Below are 24172 nucleotides of genomic sequence, written 5' to 3'. Positions count from 1 at the left end.
AGAAAACCAATAATTGTAAAAGTACCTCCAGCCTCACTGCAATAATCACTGTGTCGGTACGCGTAGTAGCTCTAACCCTCCTCCGTTGGCGGTGACTCTCTCTCTCTCTCTCTCTCTCTCTCTCTCCCTAAAACTGCGAATCCATATGATATGAGATGGTTAGGCCCTCTGCGAAGCACACATCGGCTCGGCTGCTGTTGATATGCGTCGCTCTGCTGGGGATTGCTCTGATAGCCGATTTCCTGTGGGCTTCCTCTCCTCGCTTTATCCGTTCTTATAACGACATTGCCGACAATTGGGCTCCTCCTGTCGATATCTCAAAACCCACTATCATCCCCTCCCCCAAGAAAACTAGCCATGAAACCCCCACCAAGGTATTGGGTTTGCTTTCTAGTTGTTGAATTCTTGTTTTTTTTTTGTTTTTGTTTTTTTTGTTTTTATGTGAATTCTCGTCTGGGTTTTGTTTGGATTGTGGGAAAATGCGGTAAAGCTGATTGCTTTTCTTTGTTTGGTTGTTTTGTTGATGCTTCTTCGTGCTGCTATAGGGTTTTCCTTGTGAATTTGATCTTAGTTTTGTATGATTTGGGAGGAAGTGTGCCTTTTTAGTTTGTTTGGTTGCTCATTTGAATCTCATTGACATTGTTGCTACTTAGTTTGCATGAATGTTTTCGTCTGGGAGTTGTTTAGATGGCGAGTAAGTGTTCTTTTCTTACTTGATGTGAAAATTGTTTGATTATTGAAGTCGTTATTGGTAATTGTAAATTAAGATTAGTGTTTCTGTGGATTTCCATGAGCCCACTCACTCTCATTGTTGCGGATTTTTGTCTGCTTGATGTGAATTCTTACCGGTATTGTTCGGTTTTTGAGAAATGGAATGCTTTTCGGGTTCCACTTGAAAATGTAGGAACAACACAAGCTATGAGAATATATCGTGAATTTCCACTCCTTTGAAAACAATACACTGTCCCTTTTACTCTGTTGTAGTATCCCTTCCTGTTATGTGAATTTAATGACCATTAAAGTTAGTAGATCCTTGTTTCAGCTGTGAATATTTACCTACAGGGAAGCATCAATTACAAAAACGATACTGCTCCTGGAAGAGTTTTATCAGCAACCTTTGCTGATTTGCCTGGACCAGAATTAAAATGGGAAAGTATGGCTGAGGCACCCGTACCTCGTTTGGATGGAGCTGCTATACAGATAAAGAATCTTCTCTTCGTGTTTGCTGGATACGGTACCATTGATTATGTGAGAACATTGTTTTGCTCATTTACTAAATTCTTTTTTATTGTTCATCCTATCTCTACTACGTGGTTCATGCTATGACCTTTTTTTTAGATTCAAATAGTCTCAGTTACATATTTTTTACATCCAGCTTTTCATACTTGAGAAGATATATTTTAGCTTAACTTTGCCCCACTGACTATTGTAGAGATTGCTCTTAAGTTTCCTTGAGATCTTGTTGTAGTCCCTTAATGAAATAACCTTTTTATGCTTTTCTGGTTATAACGTTTAAAATTAATAAAGAATACTTATGGCTATTTATGGGTTATGTGACTTTTAGCAGTGAAGATTGATTAGTATAATGTAGAAGTACTTAATGTGAATACTTCACACTGTATTAAGTGAGGATAAATAAAAACTTAAAAGATAGAAAATAAAACTATGCAATCATGTAGAAACTGGCCATGTTTTGCATCAATATGCTTAACGAGGAGAAAGATTTTATTAGACCTAAAGAAATTTGATAGATATCTCAAGATTTAGGACAATATTGTCGTCTTGCAAGTGGATTAGGGATTTCTAGGAGTGGCGATTAAGCAAAATTAAAAAACTGCTTAGGAGAATCGTTGTTCTTTGAATTCTTGGAATCCAGTAGTGAAAAAGTGAGATCAGATGGGGGTGAAAAAGGTTTTTTTTTTTTTTTTTTTTGTCTCGGGGGAGACATGCTTTGACTTAATTGGTATTGAGTAGAACTGTGGTGTCTTTTACGGGAACCTAGATCAAAGCATTGTAGTTTAATTCATCGTGATTGTGTTGCCTTTCTGAAATAGTTGCAAGTTCATTATGTAATTCTCTGCTTTTTTTTCCCTATTATAGAGGGACACGTTATCCCTTTATCCATTTCAAATTAGATTTTATTGTTTATTACCAACAAAAAAAGCAAGGAAAATCACAAACTGCTTGCTGAGTGGTGACATCAAAGAATTAGCCTCATCTCAACTACTGGGGATTACCATTACCAACTGCTGCTGTTGGGGTAGATTAGCTATTTATTCACTTGTTCACCAGAAGGTCCAAAACTCGAAAAAGGCTGTAACGTTTTCTGTTTATTGTTTTGTTTAGGTACATTCGCATGTTGATATGTACAATTTCAGTGATAACAAATGGGGAGAAAGATTTGATATGCCAAAAGAAATGGCACATTCACATCTAGGAATGGTAACCGACGGAAGGTACATATACATTGTCACAGGACAGTATGGGCCACAGTGCAGAGGGCCCACAGCTCATACGTTTGTGCTTGATACTGAGACAAATCAGTGGCAGGACATGCCTCCTCTACCAGTTCCTAGGTTTGTTTTTTTGTTTTCTGTTGTTAAACACCACCTTATTCTTGTAAAACTATTACAGCTGAATGTTAGTTAGTAATCAGAACTGGTAGCTCCAAGTTAATCTTTACCCGGTTTTAGATTTTTATTCTATTGGTTTGTAGTGCCGCAAAAACCCACACTCATACTTATATTAGTGTGCTCGCCTCAGTGCCCATATATGATTTCTACTAGCTGATGAAAACTTCTGTACTGTTGTTGTGAACTAGGTCTTTGTAGTTCATGCTTAGATTGTTTGGTTTTAACTTGGAATTTTTCAGGTATGCACCAGCAACTCAACTTTGGAAAGGTAGACTACATGTAATGGGTGGTAGTGGGGAGAACCGATATACACCTGAAGTGGACCATTGGAGTCTTGCTGTAAAAGATGGGAAAGTATTAGAAAAGGAATGGAGGACTGAAATTCCTATTCCCCGGGGAGGACCTCATAGGTCTGTTTACTGTCTTGAAAATACATAATATTAAATCATAATTTTTGAACTTATATACCAACAACCATAACTGAAAGTTCTGGGCAATCTGTTAGTACAAGTATTCTCTTGGTCATTTAATAGGTCCTCTTTTACACTTGTGAATCGATTCCAGATTTTGTCTTATACTTAGCAATGACAATGATCATCTAGGGCAATAACATGAAGACAATCACACACAATCCCTGCTTAGAATGTTTAATGAGCTAACTTTCAAACGGGTCAGAAATCCTAGAGTCAGTAGATAGTGGCAGAAAGGGCTTCTTGTTACTGGATACCAAATTACCAATGTATCAAAATTTGTCTCTCCTGGAGTGGTAAATGGTAAATGCAAGTGAAATATGAAAACTGGTGGAGTAATTCCTTTCAATAATATTTGTGCTGCCTTGGGTGGTCCTTTCTGACATATTTTTTAAATTTAAGACCTCTTCGCCCAACCCTCCCACTACAATGTGACCTTTTAGTTGCCAATCTTGCTTTATCTATGGCATATCCCATCAACTGAAATTCACCAGTGTTCTCTGTCATTTGTATTTTCTTGTAGGGCTTGTGTAGTTGTTGATGATCGTCTTTATCTTATCGGTGGTCAAGAGGGTGATTTCATGGCCAAACCCGGATCACCTATTTTCAAGTGCTCTCGTAGGAATGAGGTAAGATGTTAACATATTTATTATTCTTTTTTTATTAGTGAGTTCTGGTGCACCAGATATTCCTTTTTTATGCGTTATCATTTGTTCAGATGAATTTATGATGGATCTTTTAGGCTTTTTAATACACACATGCTAACAAATATTTTACTCGCCCATTTAGAATCAGGCACTATTTACAAAGGAACCACTCAATTAATTACAAGAAGCTTCAGAGCCATACCCAAACACAGAATGAGTTTGGCAAAAACGCCCAACCAAAGGAGAAATCTGGACTTGTCCTCTTATATAAGTTTCATTTTGTTATTTATGATTGTTTCAGGTTGTATATAGTGATGTTTACATGATGGATGACGAAATGAAGTGGAAAGAGTTGCCTCCTATGCCTAAACCAGATTCCCATATTGAATTCGCTTGGACTGTTGTTAACAACTCTATTGTAATCGTTGGGGGCACAACTGAGAAGCACCCTGTAACTAAGAAGATGACTTTGGTTGGTGAAATATTCCAGTTCAACTTGAATACACTGGTATTTCCGTTCTCCTCATTATACTTTTACAACACCAATATATATGCTTAATTGTTTACCCACATAAATGAACAAAAAACCACTCAAAACAGCAAGGTAGTCGCTGTTGATATGGAGATTATAGTACCACAATGTGTTCAACTACCTCATCTTTTTCTTTTAGTTGCTCAACTTATGCAAATAGGATGGTAGCTTGTATGTGGTAATTGATATAAATGCAGGCTTCATATTTCTACAAACAAGCTATAGCTTCTATAACGGGTCATAAGTTTCTTCTGTTATCGAAATCTCGGCAATTTTTCTAATTTGTTGTGATACGTATTACCCCTGTGCTCCTTATGTCCTAAGGGTTTAAGCTCTAATGTTAGTTTCTACTCTTCTGATTTTCGATAATTGCAGAAGTGGTCAGTTATTGGGAAACTTCCATTTCGAGTTAAGACCACACTAGTTGGTTTCTGGAACGGGTGGTTGTATTTTACATCCGGACAGCGAGACAAAGGACCGGATAATCCCCAACCAAAGAAGGTCATCGGAGAGTTGTGGAGAACGAAATTAAAACTGAACTCGTGATTGGTTCCTTGCTGTTGATTTTTGGGCACAATTGTTTTCTGCCAGTTTAACCATTCGTAGTCTCCAACCAATTATTCATTTATTAAACTTCTGGAATTGAAATGGTCTTCCCTGTTGCAGCAAAGGGAATGTAATAGAAAAGTCACCTACTTATAGGCAATCTTGTGGACAGATAGATACTACTTATGTATTTCTCGTTGTTGTTCCTCGTTATGTAACTTTGTATATTAACTTGAATTTCATGTGCATGATCATTACCAGAAAAAGAGTTTATCCCATCTTTCTCACGGGTTGCGTAATTACTGACGAGGCGTTTGACATGTGGTAAATACAGTCGGTGACATCCAAGAATCTCTCATTGATGTATTTTCTTATGGGTTTTCCTGTATTGCTCGTTATTATCGCTTGTGTTTTGGAAAAATGAAAGGGAAGTGACTTACCTTTTTTAACTCTAGTTGTTGATTCCATTTGATTTTTCAATCCGATGACCATAGAGTTGTGTGAGAAGCTTAAAAGGGTGTGAAAATCAGTTTCCGAAACGAAAAAGCACTTGAACACATGGGATAAAATTTAATTCAAGTTCTTTCATTAAATTTTTTTTATCATGTCAAAAAATTTACTGTTGAGATACGTGTTGCTAAACTCTAATTTCGTATTTGAATTTAAAACGTAAACTATACCAAACTAAATATTTTTAGTACAGCACGCAAAGTTATCAATTCTCACAAGTAATATAATTATGAGCTGGTGATCCAGTGGTAAAGGACGGATTACGAGACTTCCTTAAAACTAAAAGGTCTCGGATTTGAAACCTGCTGCTGGTCTAGAAGCCAGACTTGTGGCCAGAAAGAGGCTAAAATGCCTCTATGAGTCTTCCCGGTCCCCAGAAGGGTGGATAACCGTAACTTACCATCAGTTGTCCCCCTTTTTATTATTAAAATAAAAATAAATAAAAAAAACATGTAATATAAGTTGGCGACAATTTTTTATTATTGATAAACCTGTATACACATTATAATTTATAACATAGTAAATTGAAAACATTTAGGTGGCCGGTCGCCCTGAAACATCACTCTACGTAATAAACACTCTTATACGAGAAATTTCGAAGGAGAAGGGGAAGGAAACGGTGTTGGATAAAAGCCATTTAGTCAGACCTCAATTCCTTTTTCTTTTTCCTTAAGCAAAAACATAATCTCAATTCTTAAGAGATGTAAAGAGCAAGTAACGAGCTACAATGTACAAGACATGGAGCAATGCACTGGCATCCATGAAAACACTATCACCTCAGCACAAGCTCCACAAGCAGAAGCTCGCTGTCAAACCTCAATCCGGCAGGGTCAGACGGCTGAAGCAACCCATCCATCATTCCGCCAAACACAAACAAGTACTGCCCCGAGTTATCTGTGCAGGCTCGATGGAATGACCGGCATTTGGGCTTGTAACCATTTTCCTTCAACCTCTTCCACCTTTTTGCAGATACCTGCATGGAGTTCAGCGTAGTTGGCTGCTGCATTGTAATGGATGGAGCTGCATTTATGTCTAAAATCCAGAAGTCATTTTTCCGGTGTCTGTACGAATCCTCTCCCCCACAGATCAGTAGATGGCCGCCTAACATGAGCGTGGCTGAGTGACCAACTCGTGGAAGAGAAACTCCTCCTGGAACATTTTGTAGCTCATAGAGTACTTGTACCCATTTTGGATTATCTTCACAAATGTCCAAGAACCAGACATCATTAAGCACGTCGTAACCTAATCCTCTCCCACCAAATAAAACCGTTCGTGTTCCTCCAATGCAGGTCAGTGTGTGTCCCGAACGAGCTGGGGGACATGGATGAGTCCCAATTTCGTACCAAGTTCCAAACCGAAAATTTTCTGAGAGTTCCAACACCCATGTGTCACACAATCTCACACCGTGGAGCCCAATTCCTCCATGGATAACCATCTTTCTGCCGTCAATGCAGCACGCAGCATGAGCCCCTCGCTGGGAAGGTGCGTCGGATCCCACAACAAGCAGCTTCCATGAGAGTGTGACACCAAGACTCTCATGGCATGCTACTTGCCCCACCCATGTATCATTGTGACGGCCCCCATTGTCATTTATTCCTCCAAACATAACGAGAAAATCATCAATTACAACACACGAATGCCCGAACCTACCACTTGGAATGCCAGAATTTATCTTCTGCCACTTCAACATTCTCCGAAAATCATTACCAATGTATGCCACCCATGTGTCGTCTAGATGGCGTCCTAAAATAACAAACAACAGAAACAGAATAATCAGATATTAAAATTTGAAGTACATAACAAAGAAACACAAGCATGCCCCAACTAGGAACAAATTCAGAATACAATTTATTTAAGATGGTGGTTGTTGTATAGTGTGTACAATTTTCATATATTTAATTTCTAAATATCTGCAATAATTTGAACCCCTAGCAGGGGGACCAACTGGTACACGTCCAAGAATCCATATGCATCCTGAATTTTCCAGGGGAAGGGACGGCTAACTCTCTTACTTAGTGACCATGAAAATATTCGAAGTAGAATACAGTTTTAGACATGGTGTTCAGCTATAGAAAGGCAGCCTCAAGCATCTTCAGTTGTTTATATTGTTTCTTAAACAATTTTATTGCCGTCTACAAGTTAGAAACAGGCAATCTACAAAAGAGAGGCACTTGAATAGGGTTTTAGAAACCTATTAGATTGAACTTTCAGAATATCAGAAACGAACACACAAGTAATTTTTTTCAGATTGTTCACTTAATATTCTGCAGTCCTGCAAACATGTTGGTTTCCTGGCAGGAGGCAGATACAAGGACCAAACCAAGCATCAGCTTTGGAGTGGTCTACTTGAGCCTTGAATGCTTTTATCATCCATAAACTAAGAGAAATGCGTATATCGGAATCATGAGAACCTTGGCATTAACACTAGTACTACTTTAACCTCTGATTAAGAAAAATGTGTGCTTCCAAGATACATCCTGTACTCTGTTCAAACCAAACCAATATCTGCTAACTACAAAAATTTGAAAAATTTGGTTTATCTAAATAAGAAACCGGGAGGGGGAGGGGATTTAGAAGTTGAGCAGGTTGCCAAATATTCGTAAGGCCGTGTTTCTAATGTAGACACCTTCGGTATCTGGTCAGTTTCGGGTTGGTCAGACTTCTAAAAGCCTTATTCCTGCATACATATCATAACAGGAAATCAGTTATAAATCCAAAATCTTCAGCACTACCATGGTGATCCTAAACAATAAACAATTAGGCATCTCGTCGAGTAATGCTCACAATATCTCAACTCATTTTGCAAGATCAGCAAGCCTCCAAAACCTAATAGAGACAGTAGAATTGACATGGAACAAGTACCAGGGGGCATGAAAACCAGCAGACTCCATGCCCAATTAGGCACATAAACTAGCTATGAGCATATAGACAACAATGCATGAGCAGTGGCTTCCATCCAGCCAATAGATCATAAAGTTCAATAAAACATACAGTATAATTAATTAAAACCAACAAAATTAACAACAAATCATCAAACTCAAGAACACAAGGTATTCATGCAAGTGCTAGATTGGCCTAGTGGATAGGGTCTTCCTCTTCAACCTACTACATATCGTGTTCAAACCCCTCTCTATCGCGTTCAAACCCTCCCCTCCTTAGTGTAGCTAGAGCAGTAGTACCACTTGTAATAAAAAGAAATATATCACAAACAAAACAAAATTTGAGAAGAGATTATTTTAAGCAAGATTAACTGACTAACCTCCCTCACATCCACCACCAAACAACACCAAGCAACCAGACACAAAATTTAGGGAATGAGAGGCCCTGGGACATGGAAATCCCAATCCCCCATCTGGGTCAGAAAGTTTACGGCAATAAACAGAATCAACCCTAGAGACTTGCTTGTAGAGCCTCATCCATGGCAGCTGCTGTAGGCCAAAGTTTGAAGCTTTGAGGGCCTCTACTGATTTGGGTCCCCAGTCCCTCCAGCATATGGACTCCCACAGACTGTCAGATGCTGCCAAAGCTCTGAACTTTTTGCAGGTCATGGCAAAACAAAGAATTGAATCCGCAGGGAGGCGCAGCAGGATTGTAAAGAGGTGGTCTTGGGCTAAGTTGGAAATTGGTGAGCCACTGGAGGAGTAACCGAAGCTGCTGCTTCTGCTGCTAGTGCTGGTTTCTGCCATTGATGAAAGCTTGGGTTTTTGGGGATTTATGGCTGTGATTGTTGGGGAAGTGGGAATTATAGAGGGATACAAAAATGGGGTTTTATGATTTGCTCAGATTATTGTTCATGGCAATTGGCATAAGGAAAGGTAAACGTTTTCTGTTTTCTTTCTTTTCTTCTCCTTTTCATTGTTGGTTTCAGAAAACGGTAAAACTTTGTTTGGGAAAAGAGAAAGGAGGATTGGATTGTAGTGCCCCTCTTGTTTTTTGTCTTGTTTTATGAAAATTATGAGCTTTTCAATTTCAAATTTCACTCCAACAAAGCATAGTTCATCTTTTATCTAGAGTTGTTATTGTGAGTTAACTTTGAGTTTAACCAGAAATTGAAGTTATGGGTTAATGGGACAAAAATCTAAGTCTCTTCTTTCTGCAGATGGTGAGCCAAGGGATTGAAAATAAAAAATGTAAGCACCTACAGCAAGAAACTTGAAGTTAAAAGTAGTTAAAAAGAACATTTATTCTTTCACTTGAAGTCATGGAATCGATTCCGCTCTCTCCAATATAAACAATGTAAGCACGAACTAATTAAAAATATCATGATGCAGTACACCTATCTGTGTTATGCCAATATGAGTAACCGACTAGTTATCAGTTCAGTAGTATTTTTCTTTTCAACATTAGAAGAAGTGATGCGTTTGAATCAGAGTGTTATATGTTTTCACATGTCTAAATATATGAAGAGAGATGATTTTCATACATCGTTTTTGGGTTTTCACACACGTCTTTTTATTTTTTGTCATGAGATTTAATAAACAAACGAAAAAACAGAAAAAGTGTTTGTTTATTAATTCTTTCTTGATTTGCTTCATTACTGTTAATGTTTATATCTATTTACAACGGTAAAATTGGCAAATTCCAAAGTTTCATGCATGTGGAGGATATGCTCTCGTACACAAGATTAAAACGTGTGTAGGTGCACCCGTATTAGACACCACATCTTTTGTAAAACAGCTCTCACAAAAACACAAAAATTATGTATTTTAATTCCAATCGATCTCACGCTAGGGCCCACCTGGTGCAACAGGTATCCTAATTTGGCAATCTTATCCTTATTTAGTTTTCTGACATCCAGCGGTGTGACATAGAATGTGGGACTGTCTGTTCTTTTTGTAGACAAATCAAGGATGCAATGCAAGAGAGGACCATTGAAAGTCGGCGAAGCTATAAATTGAGTCTGCCAAACACAAGCCGCGAGCTCATGGAATTTTGATGCTACCTGAGAATGTTTGTCCCGACGTTGAGATTATGCAATGACGTGGAGAAATCCAATCCCCTGACAAACATGTGGCAAGATGTGGGCCGTTGGATCTGAAATCTGGATTCTCTGAAGAGGCATCGAATAGACTAATGAAGGCTCCAACAAGATGAAGTTGGTAAACCCACGGCACATTATCCATTTCAAAGAGAGATTATCCACATTATTGACAAGATGGGATGAGAAAAGTCTAACGTCTTCCTCCCATATGTGGGTCTAACGAATTGTTGTATTTATACGAAATAATAACCGTCTCGTAACAATGCGTCGTCGACGTAAAATACCGCCAATGTGACATCTTTGGTACAAAAAATTATCTTCCCTCTGCATTCGAGTTCAACAAAAAGGGACTGTATCGAACCAGAATCCAAAGGGTCCCCTTCTACGAGTCTTGCACGAATAGATGACGTGCCACGTGTAACCCTACCTAAGGCCAGACACAACATTCTCATACAACTAATCTTTTCAATATCCTGCTGAGTTACAAGCCGCGCTACCCTACTCGTCAGATTCATAAAAATTAGGGTATCAAGACAAGTTTTATATTGAAGCACAAAAATATTACTGAAAATAAAAATAGCAAAAAAACGTAAGATGAGAGTAATTAAGAGGAGGCAGAGTTATGTGAGTCTAAGAAGAAGGGTGTCAGTAGCACAAGGGCCACCAAGCACGAGCAAGCAACACCTTGTGTGCAACTCCAAACTAAATAATGGAGCTATTACAATTCCTATAGGTTAACAACAGTATATGTAGCTTGACGAAACAGGGTGCCGTTATTTTTTTTTCCCCAGTTCGAAACAACAGCGACCTGTTTTACCGGTCCATTCTCTTGTAAGGAAATGCATCACGAGCAAATCACTGTCATCACTTCTATAACTTAAATACTCGGCCTTTGTTTATCAGCTTTCGGAGAGCAACCTTTGCTTCCTCAAGTGTCTCGACAGAATGGCCTTCGTCAAATGATATCCTCTGTATGTTGAACTGCAAATGGAGAGGAAGATGATTTTTTAAATCATAAGAAACCGAGGAATGTTAGAGATTTAGAAGGTTGTTACTTTAGAAACCTACCTGTGCACCTTGGCGGACCCGAATATCAGTTCCCTTGCTGTCTATGGATATGAGAGCAGCATCATCCACCTCAGACTCGGCAGATAAAAGCTCTTTTAGGGGCTTTGAAAACATTGCATTCAGTTCCTATATGAATAGAAAATTAAAACTGAGTAGGCCTAACTGGCAAAGAGGAGTGATATGCAAATTTGCAAAATTTACTTGGGGGAAAAGACATCAACTTAAAGGCCCCATACAAGCAGATAAATACTAGCATGCTAAAAGTCGACCAATATCTATTGAGAGCGTATTCAAAACACGAAAGAAATATCCCTTACAGCCTTATGCATGTGTGTGTGATTAAGATTATTGAAAATTCAAAAGTCTTTGCCCCTTTATATAATTTCCTCTCTAATAAAATAATTAAGAGTATTTACCTTCAGGTTCTGTTCCCCTCCATTAACTGCAATCCTATCAGGCTGCAGGGCCTCGTATTCTTTGACGTCAACCCAAGCAACAGTGCCAAAGCCACCAATGAAATATATGTCACTGCAAGAAATAAAAAGAATATAAGTTCCAGCATGCCAAGAAATGCATAGTACCACTTATGATCGTCTCAGAAAACATGGAAATATTTGGACAGAGTTATTCTTCTACATGGTCAACGCATCACCTAATTCATCCTTGTGAATAAATTCCCACTCCAATGCGCATTACTATTGTGCCCTAAAAGTTCCATTCTGTAAGAACAAGCAAAAGAGAAAGGCCGCATCCAGCACCATGGATTCTACCTAATGGTTCAGTCACAACTTTACCACCTAATAAAAAATACAACTAGCCTTCCCCAGTTGTAAATGGACAAAGCTTTTACGAGGACCTTGACACAGGTTTACTTTCAGGAGTCCATAAAAGGTTCCTGTCTCAAAATGGTTTTGACAATTTATGGTTCACAAGAGCACTAGCAGTCAAAATCCAATTACAGACACAATGCAAAGAAAACAGCATGAAACACAAGAACCTTTCTAGTCAAGGAATCAACATAAATAACACTAATTACTCAAGCCAAAACAAACAAACAACCTTATGTTCTGCATCCTGAAGTAGTAGAAGTTTCCCCATTGTTGAGAAGGCCCCTGTTGATGCTTTGCTATGTATTGCTTATGAGCCCATTCCTACAAACACAGCCAAATGCAATGAACCTACTGCTAATTGTCTAGTAATACATTGCTCTCTATCACACATATTTAGGGCTGGTTTGGTATTGCTGTGCTTTGAAAAAAAGCTGCTGTGATAATAAGCGGCTGTGCTGTGAGAATAAGCGGCTGTGAAATAAAGCCAGTAGAGTGTTTGGTAAACTTTTTTGTGAAAGTGCTTTTGGAAAAAAAAGCAGGATGATAGTGTGTCTTTTCATTAAAGGAGCACTGTAGCTCCATGTGCTTTGAAAAAACTGGCTTTTTTTCAAAGCAGCAAATAGCAGCTTCAGCTTTTCCTTTGATTTTCAGCTTATTCTCACAGCAGCTTCCAAAATAAGCCCTTTTTTTTCAGTTTACCAAACACAAAAATGACCCTCAGCTTTTTTTCACAGTGGCTTTTTTTAAAATCACCTCAATCCCAAACGGGGCCTTAAGCACACATGCAGCAGCAACAGCTGCGAGTTAAAAGTATGCTGACAACTCAAATTTTTCATGACTGGCAAGAAGAGTGCACCAAATGGGATGCCCCAGACACTGTAGTCTTCAAGCTCAGCACATTCTAAGGTGAGAGCTTCTTGTTGCAGATAACACTGGCTAGAGGAAAAACACAAAATTGTGGCCAGGCAACCAAATATGTCCTTGCCAGGGTATGAGTTAGAAAATCACCTGTTGATGCTCTGGAAGTGGGTAGACATCACCAAAAATGGTTACCCTTGCATTTGACAAGCCGCTCCATCCAGGAATCTACAAGAGCTAACTTTTAACAAAATCCAAATGGAGAAAAATAGACTAAATAAAGTCAAATAGAAGCAATCAAATCACTAACCTGCACAACAAGTGTGCATCTTGGATCAGCTAACAAATTCCTTGTGTGGATGGCCAACGGCGAAAACGAAAATATAGGATCTGCATATCATTGATAAATAATAGCTTTATCGGCAGAGGTCCAAAATACAGACCAAAAGAAACAAACTTGTTTATGGTTCAAACTGTCAACCAACATAAATAAGGACACAATAGACTCTATTAAACGGCCTCTGTAAAATTGTTCAGGTTGTACAAACAAAAAGAACATAGCAAGAGGACTTTAAGACCACCTAGACTTTAACTTTACATGCAAATTCTTTTTTATTGAGGAATGACAAAGAACTGGTTAACTAAATGTAAAAGTTCAATAACTTACGCCCTGATGAATCAGGTGCAAAATCAACTAGAGAACCGAATGGATATCCTTGTCGCCGGTGGTGCATGCGAGACATTACGGTGCACAAATGAGCAAATCTGGCCTTGAATTAGGAAGCAAGACATACTTAGAAGCTTAAAAATAAACAATCAACTAGCAAAATAAATCTTCTCCAAGTGAAGATATTGTGAATCTTAAGAAGTTAAACATAAATAAATAAATAAATAAAAAGAGAAAATGTTTTTACCTGCTCCATAAGATTGCGTACAGCTAAGGCGGGACGGGGTAAACCATGAACTGAAGTTGCACTCTGCACCCCGCCAGAAATTGGAGTTCTAAAGAGTCCAGCTCTTGTTCCACCTCCTGCTCCACTTGCAGAAGAGGATGTAAGAGACATATCTACCATTAATGCTTCATCCACATTCTTCTCGCTACCTTCAAAGTGATTTAAATCACCCTTCAGAACAAGAAAAACAGAAAACAGAATATGGTCAGAACCAATTATAAAATTAGACAACTACAAAACAGATATGTGCAGAAAGGACGCGACTAACACTGCAAAACAAATGTGAGAGACCTAATTGTCCATTCTTAAGTTTTTTCATGCGTTCTAATTCCACACTTAAGCTATACTACACGTCAAAAACTACCTTGTGCTAAAGAGGCCATTCCTAAGCAACATTAGAGCTTGGTTAGCTGTTGAAAATCACTTAACCACAAAACAAAGGGTGCAAGTTGGCAAGGGAGGCAATGCTCTATGGTGTCCTGAACTCACCTACTTTCCAAATGCAGTTCTAGTAGCAGGCTTTGGAGGCAAGCAATCCAAGGTTTTAAGTTAGATTTTCAGTCCCATTCACGGACAGGCATTGTGAATTGGCTAAATTCGCTTTGTGACTGTCTACTAGATTCTCTGCTTTTTTTTGGACCAATCTGCCGTATCAACTATGGTTAGAAGGAATTAGACAACATTCACATTCCGCTCCAACACCGAGGGGCGTATTTCTAGAAGAGCCCTTGTAGATATAATTGCTGAGCAATGTTTTGTGGAATATCAAGAATAAATCAAAATTTAGCTACCTATGATACCAATGATACTTGACAGAGTCCTTGCTTGATAAAGATTGTTGATTTTTCAGCAAAATCAATATGTGAGTTCCAATACATATGTGAATTGGCAATATGGGGAGTACACCAATCACTTATAAGCACATCCAAGGGCCCAACTTTTCCCGATGTGAAATTTCCTCTCAACATGCCCCTCACTTGTGGTAAAATTTTCAAGCCTAGCACGTGGACAACACAAATCGAGTGACGTGTGGCCGTTGGACTTCACACATGGGACAATACCATGTAGAAATATGAGACCTTGAATTAATAATTTACAATCGGTTTGACATAACCTGGACGGAATCCTAAAATAAAATAACTACAATTAACACATTACACTCCTAAAATTACAGAGAGGATTCCGGGTTAATTAATTCTATTCTAACAAATTCTTCGCTTTTTCTTCGATCACAAAAGTTTACAAGTCTTACAGATAAAAAACTAAACCAATATGAACAGCACTCCAATTTCCACTTCCCACAACTACTTAACAACAAAATACGAGTTAATCAAAAGTTTAAATTAATAAATAAACACACAAACACAGTCACACACAATTGCTAGGAACTTTGCAAAATTAACATAAAAACAAAATATGCAGAGAAAGATGCAAAAGCAGATACCTGAGAGAGAGAGTGTGTGTCTTCAGAAAGCAAGCCGAACCCATTATTCAGATTCCTCAGCTCTTCACTTTCGCCGGAGCCAGAGGCCTCCCCGGAGAGAGCTCGAACCCGAATCCCGGAAAAACGACAACTTTGACCGACTTTCAGAAATCCACTTCGATTATTCGGCGTTTTGATTGAAGTGGGGTTGTTTAGAACTGCGTGCGCCTCCGGGACGAAGGCAGAACTTGTGAGGGCTTCCATGGGAATTACACAGAGACCGGAAGAGGGTGGATTTTACGGAGGCGAAAAGTGAGCGAGAGATTTTGGGGTTTAGAGATGGTGATTGTATTGGGTTTTGTGCCCCAAAATCTGTGTTTTTTGTGCTTTTTTAGAAGTGGCATGCAATGGAGGAAAGTGACCTAAAATCAAATAAAGCTCAACCATCAATAATTTTATAAGAATCTTAATAAAAAGTTATATAATTAGTAATTTAATGATAATAGGATTATGTGTTGGTGTTGGATTTGAATTGTACCAATTGTTTAGCATTCGTGAAAGGTATTTTATCCTTTTTTTTTTTAACAAATAATTTTCTAGCAATAATACAGTTCAAATTCGTTTTAGTGAAAATCAAACATAATCTCTAACTTACCAGTAAAGAGGAATAACACTAGACAGTATTCATCTAACCACAACTAATTGCCTATAATCTAAGAAATTAATTTTGTAAAATTCATTTAATATCTTCCTACAATAAACAACAGGTCAAGAAACTCATTTAATAGATAAGTTTTAATTAAAGGGGATTTTATTTTTATTTTGATGCGATAAAAAAAAATTAATCCCTTCCAACACAATTACACAATTACACAATTAAAAATTTCAGTAATAAAAAACTCAAATGTACCATAAACGTACTAAGTACCTTTGTAGCTCAAATGTCCCATAAACGTACTAAAAAGTGTATTCTACTAAAACCCAAATGTACTCATGTTATACAAAACGAAATGTTAGGGTAGATCTTGAGTTTTCAAATGCTTTGAGCGAAATTTCAAATGCTTTGAGCGAAATTTCAAATGATGCTCTTTGTAGATTGATTAATAAACATTATTCTTTTATAAACTAATTAATTTTATTAACGATGGTAAAATATCAGGATTATAAAATAATATATATGGACTAAAAAAGGATTATAGCTAAAGAGGGAGGGGACCTATGCGATCTAGAGAGTACAGCTTAATACATAAACGATGCAAAGATTAAAAGACATTAATAGACATTAGTCTTGATTTGTCGATCACTTTTTGCCTGCATTATCCAATTTACGTCTTTTCAGCTGGATTTATCGAGAGGCAAAGCGTTAGTGGGCGATGAAGAATTGGGTCACAACAAAAATTGAAACTTGATTGGCCCAAAACTACTGGCCCTATAGTATGAAACTTTTTTAACTCGTATTTTTTCAAAGTTTTTTGTTATTGGCATTCTAAAAAAGTCTATGATACTTTAAATTTGTAAAAAAAAAAAAAAGGCATTTTGTACAAGAAAGCGTGAGGGACGATAATTTTAGAGTGCCGATGACAGCGTCATTCTAGAAAAATAAAAATTAGTCAAACAAAATTTATTTATGAAATCCAAGTGAAGAGGAAGCTAAGAAGGTGAGCATCCCCTGTATTTTTTATGGGGTGTGCTATCCATACACCCTATTTTACTTCTCACACACCCTTTGATAATTTCTGTCCATTGATCTTCTTCAATTCATTTGATCCGACGGCCGAAAATTTAAAAGGTGTGTGAGAAGTAAAATAGGATGTGGATATCATACCCCTTTTTTATTCACAGACCCAATGATATGGTTTAGTTTTTCAAAAACTTGCATTTCAAAGTTTTCAACCAATGACAAAACGTTTAGTGTTACAAAAGTGGCACAATAAAAGTGGTTACGATTAAAATGATTACAATGAAAGAACACTTAAACCAGTATAAAAAAAGTCGCCTATCAACTCTCTCTCTCTCTTTCTCTTTTTCTCAAAGTCCCTTTCGAAAGGCCTGCCATAATGGACAATTCGTTTCCTTGTGTTGAACGTATTCCAACTTTGACGATATCCCTCATTGTTTTCTTCAAAATCAATCTCCCCAACCTCTCACCTTGTTTCCGCAGCTGCCTTTGTCACTTGTTTTGGTCCAAGATTCCCATGAACCCTTCACCAAACTCAACCTTTTCTTTCAAGTTCATGGATACATTTTTGCTCTTCTCAAGAGCACTAAAGCTTTTATCCAAGTTTTCGGATTCAAATGGTTTCTCTTCTTCATCCGAGCGATAGTCTTATCTAATCTAAATTGCAGAGAGGAATATTAGAACTTTAGTGTAGAGTGGAACCGTAATCTAGTCAACTTGGCTACGCTCAGGTCTGCGAATTTCAATGGTTCTAAAGCTTCCCCCAATGAGAACACCAAACACTTCTTCGTGGTGTTTTGGTTATCGTCTATGGATCCTAGCACTTTCGGTTACTTTAGTCTTGTTGGGAGCAATTTCAAGATCATCTCACAATGTGTTTTCTGGATATGGCAACAAAAACCAACACTCAATGAGAGTGCCACTAAAAGGGAATAGCAACCCCCCAATCTTTGCTTATTGGATATGTGGAACTAAAGGAGAAAGTGAGAAGATTTTTAGGCTTTTGAAGGCAATATATCATCCAAGAAATCATTATTTGCTGCAGCTTGATTCGGGTTCATCGGATTATGATAGAGGGCAGCTAGCTCTCTCTGTTCAATCCGAAAGAGTTTTTCGATATTTCGGAAATGTTTATGTTGTTGGGAAAAGTTATGCTCTCAACCAGATGGGGTCTTCTGCTCTTGCTGCCACACTTAATGCTGCAGCATTGCTTCTAAAGCTCAGTGCAGATTGGGACTGGTTCATCACTTTAAGTGCTTCTGACTATCCACTCATGAATCAGGATGGTGAGAAATTTCACATCAAAAGCACTTAAATCATTGGCAAACTCACTTAATGCTGAAAATCACTTAAATCTGGCATCATTCTGATAACGATTTCGTTTTTAGTTTCGATAGAATACATGTATACTTAGCAACTTTATGACTTTAGTTTGTATAACCATCTTGATTAATTTGATTTACTGACTGGGAATTTGTTTAACTTTTTGTGTTCATCAGATCTGCTCCATGCTTTCACTTTATTGCCAAGGAATACCAATTTTATACATTTTACAAACAAGACTGGCTGGAAAGAGTAAGAAAAATACCCTTTTTATCCATTTTTAATTTCTCTTGTATATTTTTCTGCAAAGAAATTAGGCACCTTGAGTTTTTCACTCACCATTTACCATGGCCTGAGTTTTCTAAATGGAAGTTGGTTTTCTGCAGGCATATGGATCGAATCGTTGACGATCCTAGCTTATACCTTCAACATGTTGCTCCTCTTTTGTATATTGTAGAGAACAGAACCATGCCAGATGCTTTCAAAATCTTTGGAGGTAAGTTGTTCGTAAAGAATTTCAACCGATTTTATATTCAACGAGAAACTTTTGAGTGCGATAGTCACACTAACACGTAGTGTTACTGACAAACTTCTCGTGTTCAACATGTTATGCGATTAGAATAGCTGCAGGTTGGCAAAATTTTAAGTTTTATTATAGTTTTGTGAAATATATAGGTTCACCCTGGACGATTTTAACCCGAGATTTCCTGAACTACTGTGTCAAAGGATGGGATAACTTTCCCAGGAAGTTACTGATGTACCTCAGCAATGTGCCCTACCCTCTTGAATCCTACTTCCACACAATCATCTGCAGCTTACCTGAGTTCCGAAACTCTTTAGTGAACAATGACCTAAGGTACATTATTTGGGACACAAACGCGCTCGGAGAAGCGCAAGTCCTAAACATATCACACTACGATCAAATGCTGGCAAGTGGAGCAGCCTTTGCAAGACCGTTTCGAGCAGATGATGATCCGGTGCTAAACAAGATCGATGAGAGTGTCTTGAATCGGACCTCAGGAGGGTTGGTTCCGGGCGAATGGTGCCCCGGGATAGGGAGAAGTAAGAGCCTGGAGAACTCAGCAGCTGGTCAGGAAGAGTTGTGTCCAAGTTGGGGCAACATTAACCATGTCACGCCGGGTCCTCGCGGCGTTAGTCTCCGAGAATTTTTGCCTAAGCTTGCTGTAGAAGGAAGATTTACAATCAGTCACTGCCAAGAACAGTGATATTCTTCCAAGCTTGCATTAGGAACTTTTCCAGAATTTTGTTAACAAATAATACTTCAAACTACGTTTGAGCAGAGGGCTTGGATTTCTGCTTGAACTAAGCATGTATGGTTAGTGAAACAGGAAGATTAGTTATGCATTATCTCCCCCAATGCGTTTGATGACAAATTTTGTTTGGATCTTCCAAATTCGAAACTTTTTCAGCTTCAATTTGAACAGGCTATGAAACTCGCAAGCTGGTAACCATTTCTTTTTTAGATACAACGATATTAGAGACGGAGGTTGAGTTATGTCCCACAACAAGAGAACAATAATTTGGTATCGAACTCTCATTCATAAGAGTCAAATCTTATCTCATTTACAAGTGAAAAGAATAGCATTAGACTGTATTACTATGATATCTATAATTTCCATCTCTTCTATTATTCGAAATCATTTAACCATGTGCAAATGTACATGGCTAGACAGGGTGCCTGCCCCTTCGCACTGAAGTTCAAATTTCTCTCCTCCTAAACCCTAGGTTATAATAATTAGATGATCTTCTTGCCCAAAAAAACTCATTTTACTATGTACTAAAATGCTCCCGATACATACATATATAATTATGGGAGCGGATTTAACACCACATTTTATCTAATTTTTTATACATATTTTTGTGGAGCTCATTCCGTAATATATTTTAACGATCCAATGCATTTCTTCTCTCTCTCTCTCTTCTTGCCAAGAAAAAGCCCTACAAATTTCATAGGCCATGGATGCAGAAAATAATTGATCTCCAACCAGCCAAAGATGGGATTCAGGGTCAGCATCTTTACACCGACCTAATTAGTCTAGACAGATAACTATTAATTATATAAGTGGCTTGTACAAAGATGGAAATGTGTCCAATCCGTGGCAGTGACAATCATTAATTACCACTAATTAAGAATTCATGCTTGAAAATAATCCTCCCACTAATCTCTCTTTTCATTGGTTTCTTGCAACAACTTCTGACAGCAGCCACATATATGCCTAACTTATTGAATGTTTCTTTCTCCTCCACCAAACCCTTCTCAGTGCCTCAGAAATCAAAATCGACACGCTTAGTCCTCAATTTGTCGAGGCCCATGTAACTGCACTCTACCCTCCATGCTTGTAAGTATTCTGAATTTTCAATGAATGAATATCGTACTTGATATTAGAAAAGATATCTGCTTTATTTTATGGACCCCGTCTTTGTATAGAATGACTCATATGGAACCAGCTTTATCGTTACCGTGTTGGTTTTGTTTGTTTCTTTCAAAAAGGAGATCAGTTTGTGACTTTACCTTGACAGTTTACCTTTTCAGGGATCGGGAGGCTCACAGAGGCACTTTAGCTTCTCTATGGCCATCATTGCAGAGTTCATCAGTATTAATATTATGAATCAAATCAAGAATATACCGTGTGGAATACGAGTCTGAAATTCGTTCTTAACCATTAGAGGTCATCCTGTGATAGTTCTGTCACCATGTTGTTTAGGTAAAATGATATAATGTTATATGTAAAAAAAATTCTACGTGACATTGCATTGTTGAACCGACAGGTGGTCCTGCAATTGTTCCACTCTTTGTACTGAATGTACCGACTTATTTATGGATTCCATTGTATGGCATCCAACTTGCCTATTTAGTATTCCTCTTCCTTCTGGTTGCTTCTACGTGGTGAGACCTGGCAAATTTACTACCACACTATCTAAAAAGGACTCTCTCAATAGTTTGAAGTTTACTTGGTCAGATGAGCAAGTTAACTTGATGAGTGATAGCTTTGAACACAAGTGTCGAGTGTAATTTAAGAAAATGTCAACAAATTTGAACCCACCACACACATGCATCTTATAATTATGTGGTAACTGGTAACACATCCTAATATCTTGTACCACATATGATAACATGGTTGTGCGAGAAACCTTTTTCTTGTATAGCAAAAATACCAATTGAGAAGACAAAAGTTTGGTTGCATATCATCTATCGGGAGACTAATTTTGAGGCGGATGCGTGTAATTCTTTTGCTTACTAATGTTGTTTGGTTGCAGATCCTTCCTAATGATGTATCAACGTGGTTATACGAGACATTGTAGTTTGAACTGCTCAAGAGGATTTTCTTTGCAACCTTGTACTTTCGTATTAAACTCAAGTTGATGAGAGAGATAATTAAGGGTTAATTAATAGGATGTGTTATCCACACACCTCTTTTTACTTTTCACTCCTTGTTAATTTCTGTCCGTTGATCTTCTTCAATTCATCCGATCCGACGGTTGAAAACTAAAAAGGTGTGAGAGAAGTAAAAAGAAGTGTGGATATCACACCTCTAATTAATAATATAAAAAACTTATGTCCATGTAATTTGAGATCTAACAAAATAAAAGGACTTAATTTTACTAGACTAAATCATCATTTGCGGAATCCCATCATTTTAGTGACATGGATCTTTCTTTGAATAGTGTGGCGCTAATTTTCAAATGAGGATCCTCCCAAGAATCATTCAATCACATTCGTTCATCGTATATTGTAAGAGTAATTTTCATTAAATACTGTTTATATTTAATTTTACCGCACGATATACGATGAACGAACGTGATTAAAAAATCTCCAGAATCCTCATTATTCCTAATTTTCTGCTCTCACATATCAAAATGTGGACAAGAGGCCACTTCGAGAGTCAAAACTCTTGTGGTGTACAGAATATAAGCTAAAATCCTCTACCATAAGAGATAAGACTTTGAGCCCTAGAGATATTAGGGCATTAATAGCCATAAAATGGTCAAGAATTAAAACACTAAGAAGAACCAAAATTAATGATGAAAATGTGGCCAAGATCGATCCATTTTCAAGAATTTCTGGTTGTGATCTAACGAAAACCAATCGAAATTACAAAGTTAATTTAATCATTTTCCCCTCAGCTGGAGCCTAATTAAATGTTCTACGGACTAATTAATCACTATCATAATTGACACCTGAGTTCACACGCGTACGCATCCGCACGTGCGAAAGGACTCCACACACTCTCAAGTCTCAACACTCCGCCCAGCCTTCCTCCAGATCGTCCCGCCGTGCGCGCCTAACTCTCAGCTCACTCCCGAGCTTAGCTTCGACGGCCAGGATCAGCTTAACCGGCACTCCGGAGAGCTCCTCCACCCGTCTCAGATTCTGACACGTAAAAACCGACCTGTCCCCACAGAACCTCAACCCGAACCAAAACGACGCCGCGAGGCACACTCTCGGAGGCACACTCGCCAACCGCTCCAGGCAAAATCCAAACGCATTTGACGCGGTCGAAACCACCGATTCCGCCAAATTACCATTCACCCCAAGCCTCTTACACCAATTTACGAAACTGCCCTCCGCTCTCGCATCCACGCTCCTCGAAGTTCGCGCTCGCGCCCTCCGTACGCTATTATTCCTCCTGGCGCCGGAGAATTTGGGCAGGATATTCCTCTTCATGCCTGAGAATTTGTACGGAACATTCGAACCGGAAACATCCGTCACGGAGCTCTCGGATTTCCGATTCTCATACCCGGTCTTTGTGGTCCCCATTTCTGTGCTGGATATGCAGGCGGAACAATCCGACGACGAAGACGACTTGGCGTCGCCGTCGCAGTCACCGGAAAAAAATTCAGGCGAGCAGGAGGAGCAGAGAGAGTGGAGATCGCGGGTTCCTGCAACAGATTTGCAGTTGGAGCAGAGAGGCTGGCGGAGGTGGCGGGCGACGAGGAAGTTGGCCTGGTGGACGCGGGCGTCGCAGCGGGAGCAGAGGAAGGCGGAGTCGGAGGGGCAGTAGAAAGAGGCTTCCTGGTCGCAGAGCTCGCAAGCCCTGTAAACTTTCTTCATTTCTCGATTTCCTGCGGAGCGTAAAAGAGGAATCGAAGTCTCGAGACGATTTGGGAGTTTGGGAGAGTTGGTGCGGTGAGAGGATATGTGGGTGTGGCGAGGGGGATTATATGGAGAGAAAGGAGGTGTGGAGTGGAGGAATGAAATGGTGTGGGGAGTGACAGAGAGGCTAGAGAGAGAGAGAGATTTTTTTGTTTTTTTTTATAATTTTATGGCTGAAAATGCAGGGAGTGTTTGAGTGGAGGAAGAAAAGTTATGGAGGAGAAGGAATGATGAGAGGAGGGAGAGGGAGAGGGAGAGGGAGAGGAAGAGAAAGAGAAATTAGAGTGCGTAAGTTCATGTGTCTGTATTTTGGCTTCCAAGACGTTTCCTTTTAACACACAACTCTGTCTCTGTCCACATAATAATCCTCGTTTCCCTCGAAATTTGCCCACTTATGCTCTTATCTCATGTATTCCAACCCTTGGGTTTTGCAACCATCACTCCTCTTACTTTTCATTATTGCATTTCTATCCCCTTCTAATAACTTCTTTTTTTTTCCTTCACAAAACCTCATATTAAGTGACTCGCTTCTGATTATCCAAAGGTGAAGTTATAAAAACTTCTGAGGTTTAAAAGATAAGGCTCATTCAGAAACTTTCTTTTT

The 24172-nt window shown here is 38.6% G+C and overlaps 5 protein-coding genes across 5 annotated transcripts; 2 read left to right on the top strand and 3 right to left on the bottom strand.

The window, feature by feature from the left end:
• On the top strand, positions 1-5277 carry LOC126583200 (kelch repeat-containing protein At3g27220-like). The gene is made up of 7 exons (XM_050247517.1): positions 1-374; positions 1063-1248; positions 2347-2576; positions 2873-3043; positions 3627-3732; positions 4052-4258; positions 4658-5277. Exons 1-7 carry the CDS (start codon positions 156-158, stop codon positions 4826-4828), a joined length of 1290 nt encoding a protein of 429 aa, XP_050103474.1. The 5' UTR covers positions 1-155; the 3' UTR covers positions 4829-5277.
• A 697-nt stretch (positions 5278-5974) lies between these two features.
• Positions 5975-9281, bottom strand: LOC126583983 (F-box/kelch-repeat protein At1g51550-like). The gene is made up of 2 exons (XM_050248546.1): positions 8598-9281; positions 5975-7081 (listed from the first exon to the last, which is right to left on the bottom strand). Exons 1-2 carry the CDS (start codon positions 9022-9024, stop codon positions 6111-6113), a joined length of 1398 nt encoding a protein of 465 aa, XP_050104503.1. The 5' UTR covers positions 9025-9281; the 3' UTR covers positions 5975-6110.
• A 1558-nt stretch (positions 9282-10839) lies between these two features.
• On the bottom strand, positions 10840-15877 carry LOC126583985 (uncharacterized). The gene is made up of 9 exons (XM_050248548.1): positions 15473-15877; positions 13990-14199; positions 13743-13845; positions 13386-13465; positions 13226-13303; positions 12447-12538; positions 11804-11915; positions 11388-11513; positions 10840-11300 (listed from the first exon to the last, which is right to left on the bottom strand). The coding sequence occupies exons 1-9, from the start codon at positions 15713-15715 to the stop codon at positions 11190-11192; spliced, it is 1155 nt and encodes a 384-aa protein (XP_050104505.1). The 5' UTR covers positions 15716-15877; the 3' UTR covers positions 10840-11189.
• A 1681-nt stretch (positions 15878-17558) lies between these two features.
• On the top strand, positions 17559-19846 carry LOC126583984 (beta-glucuronosyltransferase GlcAT14C-like). The gene is made up of 4 exons (XM_050248547.1): positions 17559-18415; positions 18629-18704; positions 18839-18948; positions 19128-19846. Exons 1-4 carry the CDS (start codon positions 17875-17877, stop codon positions 19676-19678), a joined length of 1278 nt encoding a protein of 425 aa, XP_050104504.1. The 5' UTR covers positions 17559-17874; the 3' UTR covers positions 19679-19846.
• A 2644-nt stretch (positions 19847-22490) lies between these two features.
• On the bottom strand, positions 22491-23920 carry LOC126583988 (B-box zinc finger protein 32-like). Its single transcript, XM_050248556.1, has one exon. The coding sequence runs from the start codon at positions 23524-23526 to the stop codon at positions 22711-22713; it is 816 nt and encodes a 271-aa protein (XP_050104513.1). The 5' UTR covers positions 23527-23920; the 3' UTR covers positions 22491-22710.
• Positions 23921-24172: the final 252 nt, after the last annotated feature.

The sequence above is a fragment of the Malus sylvestris genome, chromosome 9 (assembly GCF_916048215.2).
Source record: "Malus sylvestris chromosome 9, drMalSylv7.2, whole genome shotgun sequence".
In the NCBI taxonomy this organism is placed as follows: domain Eukaryota; kingdom Viridiplantae; phylum Streptophyta; class Magnoliopsida; order Rosales; family Rosaceae; genus Malus; species Malus sylvestris.
The sequence above is the reverse complement of the archived record's forward strand: the minus strand, read 5'-3'. Positions and strand labels throughout refer to the sequence as shown.